Source organism: Phymastichus coffea, unplaced genomic scaffold (assembly GCF_024137745.1).
Source record: "Phymastichus coffea isolate CEN01 unplaced genomic scaffold, Cenicafe_Pcof_1.1 PCOF00095, whole genome shotgun sequence".
In the NCBI taxonomy this organism is placed as follows: domain Eukaryota; kingdom Metazoa; phylum Arthropoda; class Insecta; order Hymenoptera; family Eulophidae; genus Phymastichus; species Phymastichus coffea.
The window spans coordinates 561,689-569,563 of record NW_026706906.1 but is presented as its reverse complement, the minus strand read 5'-3'; the positions used below and the strand labels follow the sequence as shown (position 1 = coordinate 569,563).

The window sequence follows — 7,875 nt, the reverse complement described above, 5'->3', positions numbered from 1 at the left end:
GTGGAGATTTGACATTCAATAAAAATAAAAATAAAAATAAGAAGATTATTCCCATAAGATTCATTACAATGAATCTATTTAGAAGATTTTTTGCCAGGTTTCGCAGGCACAATATAATTAATGATCCCAAGCAAACAATGGATTATGTAAATACACAAATCGTAAATGAAGATGCTTTCAATTGTACTTCACCTCATGCGCTTCCAACCAAAACGATATGCGATTGTGATCAAATTTACCAAATTCAGCACGAGATCTTATGCATACATCAAGATGTGACTGTGAAAGATGTGCAACGATTAGAAGATTGTATAATGGACGCGTATAAAAACAGGTGAGTTGACTAGTAAACATTTTACATTCTATAAAAAGATTGCCTGTAACAATAATGATATTGTGGATAGGGAACAAGATATGGACAGCCACTCTTCTTATCAGGATCGAGATCAAATTGATATAATTTCACCAGATTATGTTCCCGAACACCAACAAACGGTGAGAGTATTAAGTTTTATTGTATAGTCCATGCAATAGAGCATTTTTTGCGTACTTTTTTCCGAAAAGCACGAAATTTTTACTGTGGATAGCTGACAATAACATATCTTCATCCAAAGTCTGAAATCGGTGCAGAATATTATTAACCAGCCGTTTGAAAAAAAAAATTTGATCTATTTTCATGTTTTCGCGTAATATCTTTTTTCATAGCAGTTGAATCGAAAAATGGTCTAATGGTTTTTTGTTCGTCTCGGCAAGACCTACAAAAGCATATGTCGCACGTTAATACATGTTAATTAGATAAAAAGTTATTAACACAAAAAGACCAATTGTTTATTTAATAATTACCGTTCAATATTTGATCATAGAGATTTTCCATGTACCTCAATGTAGTTCTTATTACGTAAAGATTATGAGCTTTGAAGCCGCAAGTTCTTATGTTAATTTCAATCTATACAGACGGTTAACAACAAATTAACTGTTTCGTTTTGTCCACAGTCGAACAAAAAACCATTGGACCATTTTTCGATTCAATTGCTAATAAAAAAGATATGCGAAAACATGAAAATAGATCAAATTTTTTTTTTCAAACGGCTGGTTAACAATGTTTTGCACCGATTTCAGACTTTGGATGAAGATATGTTATTACACTCATTGTCAGCTATCCACAGTAAAAATTTCGTGCTTTCCGGAAAAAAATACGCGAAACGCTCTTTTTCGGGCTCTATTGTCTGGACTATGTAATGTCAAGCTCAAACTTCAAGTAGGATTCAAAAGTAATTTTTGTTATGCTTTTATAAATTTTAGAAATTAGTAAGTATTTTTAATGATTTTAGAAATTAGTAAGTATTTTAACAATCTTACTCAAAATTAATTTTAGTAACTATTTACACCAACACTTGAGTATCTAGAAACATAAAATTACAAATACTTTCAATGTTAAATGGCGAAATAATCTTTGGCACAAAATCTTCTGGATAAATTTAATACATATACCAGAATTAAATGATGCAATATCTATATTAACCCATTAAGTCTTGAATGTAGAAATTTTCACAACGATTTTAAACGCATATATTTTCTATAGAAATAAGTTCTGAGAAATGTATAAATAAGCGTATTCGATGTTAAATTTAATGAACTGTCAGAATCTTTGATCAAATTTTTAGAAAAATTTAATTGTGTAAGATTGTTTCTGATTTTTTTAAAGAAAGTATAGTCTTCAAAACAAAATTTTCAAATTTTGAGAAATTTAAAATATCTAAAAAATTCTGGAAAGTTTTCAGCGTATTCTTTAATCAATTATAAGAACGTTTTCTTCAGTTAAATATTTTCTAAAGTCCATCGTTTTTGAATAAAAAATTCTGGAAGTTTTTGACAATTTTTCAGTGTTTTAGCCGCCATAATTTTGCTCATTTTCCTCTTTTTTCAAAATATGAACCATTGCAATTTCAAGTTAAAATCTCGAGAACATAATTTATTTGCTTCAAACATTAAATCTTAAATAATTTCAACGTGAAAAATCAACTCAAAGAACATTTTTTTCAATACTATAGTTTTTTAGAATCAATCGTATACAGTCTTTAACAGTTACATGTCTAATATTTTCGCAGCAGACGTTCAGCAACGAAGTTTTATTACAACGTGAATATTCCATGGAAGAAGAAACAATGGCACAAAATGCTTTCGAGAGAAAAGGATTCAAAGTGGATATTAAAACCTCCCAATAAAAAAAATGTTAAGAAATTGTAAGTCATCACACTATGTTATCAATTATTATTAATCGAAAAAAAAAATTAGTAAAAAGTGGATAAAGTGTGGTAATGCAAATGGTTCTACATGACTGATAATATAAACAAATACGAATTTTCAGAAGGTAATTCGTTCAGTTCTCCGAAGTTGATCGAGGTTCACACGGAAACACGAGACTACATAAATTATTTGGATATCGGATAAATATTCTTCTGAAAAAAAGGAAACAGCAATAACTATATTATTGAGAGATTGATTTTCATAGTAGGCACATTCCAGACTATGACGATCAGCTTTTCAGGGATAGGTTTCGGATTTTCTTGAAGCTTGGTCTACATATTGCATATATGGTACTGTATTTAAGTATGGATTATTAGATCATTATAATAATTATATCAAAAGTTATAAACAATTGAAAATTTTTGACGAAAAATTTTCAAAAATGTATATCTCCGCAACCATTGAAGTTATCAAAACGAATTTTTTTTATTTTACGCATAAAAGAGTGTACTTTAAAGATATTATGCGAACAATACTTTAATATCAATTTTTCCAAAAGTTATTAACATTTTTTTTAAACAATTGCCCATATCTCAAAAAGTGTTATTTTTATTTTCAAAATTCTTTTTTTATTGCATTCCTTGACATTTTATCTTTAAGAATCCGTTTTAAAATTCATCGAGCGATCATTAGATGCGACACAGTGAGCGATAATAGTGGACGCTCACAGGTCCTACGACGCCGATAAGTCGGTAAGTTTGATAGCAGCGCCGACGCGCGGCCGAGCAAGCGTCGTAGAGCCTGTGAGCGTCCACTATTATCGCTCACTGTGTCGCATCTAATGATCGCTCGATGAATTTTAAAACGGATTCTTAAAGATAAAATGTCAAGGAATGCAATAAAAAAAGAATTTTGAAAATAAAAATAACACTTTTTGAGATATGGGCAATTGTTTAAAAAAAATGTTAATAACTTTTGGAAAAATTGATATTAAAGTATTGTTCGCATAACATCTTTAAAGTACACCCTTTTATGCGTAAAATAAAAAAAATTCGTTTCGATAACTTCAATGGTTACGGAGATATAAATTTTTGAAAATTTTTCGTCACAAATTTTCAATTGTTTATAGCTTTTGATATCATTATTATAATGATCTAATAATTCATACTTGAATACAGTACCATATAAGCAATATGTAGACCAAGTTTCAAGAAAATCCGAAACCTACCCCTGAAAAGCTGATCGTCATAGTCTGGAATGTGCCAGTAAGGCCCCGGTCCCATAGGTACGTACGGATGCGGACGGATATGGACGCGAATAGCAACTCTAGTAACATCACTAAAAATATATAGTTCGATTATTTAGTACCAACACTACCGGTAGTGAGCAAAAGTGACTGTTGTTTAAAACTGTAGCGCCGAATGTACCACATTTAATGAACGCCTATCTAACCTTTATATTATTGCAGTCTATAAGATGGCAAATGATAGAGAATTGATAGACTTTCAACTACAATTAGTGGAATTAGGCCTTAATTTTATGGAATTACTTGAATATATGAGAAGAAGAAGAAAATATATATAAATGATATGTATTAATCATCCCAAAAACTTTTTTTACATTAGCATACTCACCAATAAGCAATATTCATGAAAATTTGAAAAGTAAATTGTAGACCTGACATTTGAACATTAAATGTGGTACGTTCGGCGCTACAGTTTTAAACAACAGTCACTTTTACTCACTACCGGTAGTGTTGGTACTAAATAATCGAACTATATATTTTTAGTGATGTTACTACAGTTGCGATTCGCGTCCGTATCCGTCCGGATCCGTACGTACCTATGGGACCGGGGTCTAATGCAGGAGTGTGACTTCCGTCAGATCCTTTTAGATTAAATAAATAGACTACCGTGTATTATATTCCATATTGCCGGAGCAAATGACTGAAGAGTAAATTAGACTGAAGAGTAAATTTTATTTATCTAAATCAATTGCTTAACCCATTAACGCCGAAAAAGCCAAAAGTCTTAACTTTACTTTGCGTTTATTTTTGAAGTACTTAAACATCAAGAATATGTCTAAAAATGACTTACTTTATGTTTTTGGGGACGCTCTACAAGATTCTAAAGTCATAATGATGATTAGATTTCAAGAAAAAAAAATATGCCGACTTGTTTCGAAAAAAGCACTAAAAAATTTGTTGAGAAAAATTTAAAAATCAAATTTTCTATCAAAATAGCATGTTTTTATTCAACAAAAATGAGCACAAGTGGCTTTTTCGGCGTTAATGGGTTAATGGCCGATAAAACTTTAAATATTTCAAATTTTAGAAAGTTGTACAAAAGCAAATTTTATAAAATTGGAAGATTGTTTATACCGTATAGTTTTTCAAAGAATTAAAATATATGTTCATTTATGATGTATTTTGCATAGAAAATGATTAGTTTGGCTATTGTATTCTTATAATAAATATTTATGATATGCGATAAATACCATATTACGTGCATAATGGTGTTTATATTTATATACTTTTATACGTTTTATACTTTTTATGTATATGAAATTACAGTAAATAAGGCATGCTTTTTTCAATTGTGTTTTTGTCTTTTAATTTATTCTTGTTTGTTCAAATTCAAAATAAAAATTTTTTTTAATTGTTTAGTACATTATTTGCAAACCACAAATACTAATTCAATTAATTTCAAACAAATAACTTTTAATATTAAAAGTAATAGTCGATATATGCTTGAAGATAAGAAACATATTGGGTGAATATTTTGCCGGCAGAAGGCACCACTTTCAAGGAATCTGGTGCTTTCTAATTGACACGAGTTCTGTCGGTCAAATAGAAACGATGGTAATCTAAGCTGTTTAGTTAACATAGAAGTAAATGACTTTGCTAAATAATTGAGTTTATTTTGTAAAATTACATATTATATTAATTAAAAAACTTTTTCAACGATTCAACATACTGCTTAATATAGCTTGAACAATGTTAGTAACACTTATTTTTGATATAGTAAATTAAAATTAGATACTTCCATGATAATCAACAAAGTGAAGTTATCAAATACTAAGAATATTCTTTGAAAATAGAGCATTTGCGTTAGATAGTTACATTAAAATGTATTTCAAGCATAAAAATATGTTTTTTAATATTGTTAAATTTTTCATAGTCTAGATTTCATACGTCAGGAAGTAAGTTTTGTAATTTAGATTTAGAAATTAATCATTGTGAACTGAGGCAAAAAAATATAAATTTCTTAGCTTGCTGCAGTTGATAAGTTATCCTTTTATATAAGAGAGATGGATCTGAAAAGGAAGCCAGTTTTTGGTTAATTGAACTATGGCCACGTGGGTTGGGTATGTTGTCTATAAGCAAATCGACGTTAATAAATAGCTCAAGTTATTTTATATCAATTTATTATCCATCGATTGACTGAATAAAGCCATCAAAAAAAGAATAAAACCCTCATTCATTCAACGGTCTAACCTTAAAATAATATGGTAAAATAATCTTAACGCACTTAAATTACATTTATTTTTAGGACGTACAAATTTATTCAATATCTATGCTATGAAGTTTAGCTTCGAATAAATATCGTCAACAGTAAATAGAACCACAAATCGATGTTTGTTTCACATGAAATACTGTGAAGTGACTTGGGTTAATATTGTACAGTAATTTCTTTAAAAAATTTTCTGAAATTCAATTTATAACTGTTATGTTTATACAGTTACGTTAATTGCTGAAAGTGAAAATTTTGAAATTTCGTTTTTAAAAAGTATTGCGCCAAATGAACCGAAACTAAATTTCAGTATTTTAGTTAACAAAATACATCTATTGATATAGGGTATCATACAAAAAGTTTTGAATTATGGACAAATATGTTAAAAAATAAAGAAAAGAAAATTGTCAGGCTCAGGTAACGGTTCGATTTTTTTAGAAATAGAAAAATGAGAAACGAACTTATTGTTAGTGGGGTTCTTATTACCTGTAGGTAAATACCTAAAAATTTGCTACATTAGATTTAAAATAATATAACTAAATCTACGGATTTACTTAATTGGATTTTTATTTACCAGTCAATATCAACGAATGTTAAGCATGTTAAAGCATAGAATTATTTTATGCGGTGTATTTTTTAGAATTTTTAAGTTTGTCTATAAATATTCTTTTAGTTGATTCAAGCACGAAACGTGAATATTAGCATAAATGCAAGATGAGGGCATGTAGAACGCTTGACAATACTAGTGAATCAATTGATTTGAAATATTAATATTTTATTACTGTCTGTTACGTAGAAAATTTTCATTAAGAGTACAATTATGCATCAAGCGCACTATAAATATTCAATTCTAAACTACAAATATATTATTATGCTTTACTCAATTTTTAATAAAAAAAATTACATTTCTCAAATTGTCGCGGAGAAATATAATTTTGATAATGTTGCAGTTTTTTTCGAAAGCATTTTCAATAGATTGGAAAACAACGTTTGCTGTACAAAGTCTATTTCAAAAAATACTCCGTGAAACTAAAGAAACAACTTTCTTGTTAAATTCGAGTGTGAAAGTAACTAAGATTTTCCAGTGATTGAAGAAGCTTAAAGAAAAGAGGGTAACTCAAACGAATATACTGGCGCTCCAGCTTCTTAAAAAAGTGCAAGCGTGAAAAGGGTCAAAAACACTAAGGAGAGGAGTGAAATGGAGGGGACTCGTGGGGTAGAGAAAAGATAAGAAAGGTAAGAAAGATGAGCTCAAAGAAGGCAATAAGACATAGATTACAGCGTAGAGATTAATTTGAAGAGATTTCGTGAGATCCTAATCTGGTTACAATTGCTGCTAGACCTTTAAAAATAACTGGCAGTTAATATTTCTTACTTTTTCAAACTTTGTATCTGCACTAAATTCACAGTACATTCTTTTTTTATGATTGTTGACAAAAATAATTTTTTTACAATTTTTTATTCACTACGACCTTTCAAATCATATAATTACAAGCTACTGAATTAGTAAATAAATTGTCCAACAATTTCACGTTTGCTAAAATAAAAACAGAAATATAACTTACGTTATTTAAAAAAACAGTATATTTAAATCTCTCAATCCCATCTATACAAAATAGTAAGAGAAAAGAAAGTTTGCATTCAAAAGGATCAACATCCAGGCAGAATCAGCTCCAAGCGACGAGCTTGCAACATAAAGAGGACAGCAACTCAACAGATTATCAAAAAAAGAAGAGAAAAAAAAAGAAGAAGCAGCACACTCCATGGACCTGAATCTCTCTTTCTCACCCTGCCTCGCACAATATCCTTAATTCCCCGCATCACGCGGAGCAGAGCAGCTGTCGTAGAAAAATAAGGTATCAATAAGAAAGAGTACAGTTATAACTGCTTCACGCACGTACAGTTGTGAACGTAGCTTGAAGCAAGCTCGCAGCAAGAGAGAGAGAGAGAGAGAGAGAGAGAGTAAGTCGGGGTGGTACGGATCAATACGCGCACGTGGGGCGCTTTTACCCTCGCAGCTTCCTTCATCCCCGCGAACTATAGAGCCACCCCTCGAGGGAGGAGGCTGACTGCTACTGCCGGCGGATGCTGCCAGTAACGCGCTTGCCGTCGCCGC

At 30.3% G+C, this 7,875-nt stretch overlaps 1 protein-coding gene across 1 annotated transcript; it reads left to right on the top strand.

Moving 5' to 3' along the window:
• LOC131669658 (uncharacterized) lies at positions 1-2,603 on the top strand. Its single transcript, XM_058944701.1, has 4 exons — positions 1-334; positions 405-495; positions 2,109-2,243; positions 2,369-2,603. The coding sequence occupies exons 1-3, from the start codon at positions 69-71 to the stop codon at positions 2,223-2,225; spliced, it is 474 nt and encodes a 157-aa protein (XP_058800684.1). The 5' UTR covers positions 1-68; the 3' UTR covers positions 2,226-2,243; positions 2,369-2,603.
• The last annotated feature ends 5,272 nt before the right edge of the window (positions 2,604-7,875 follow it).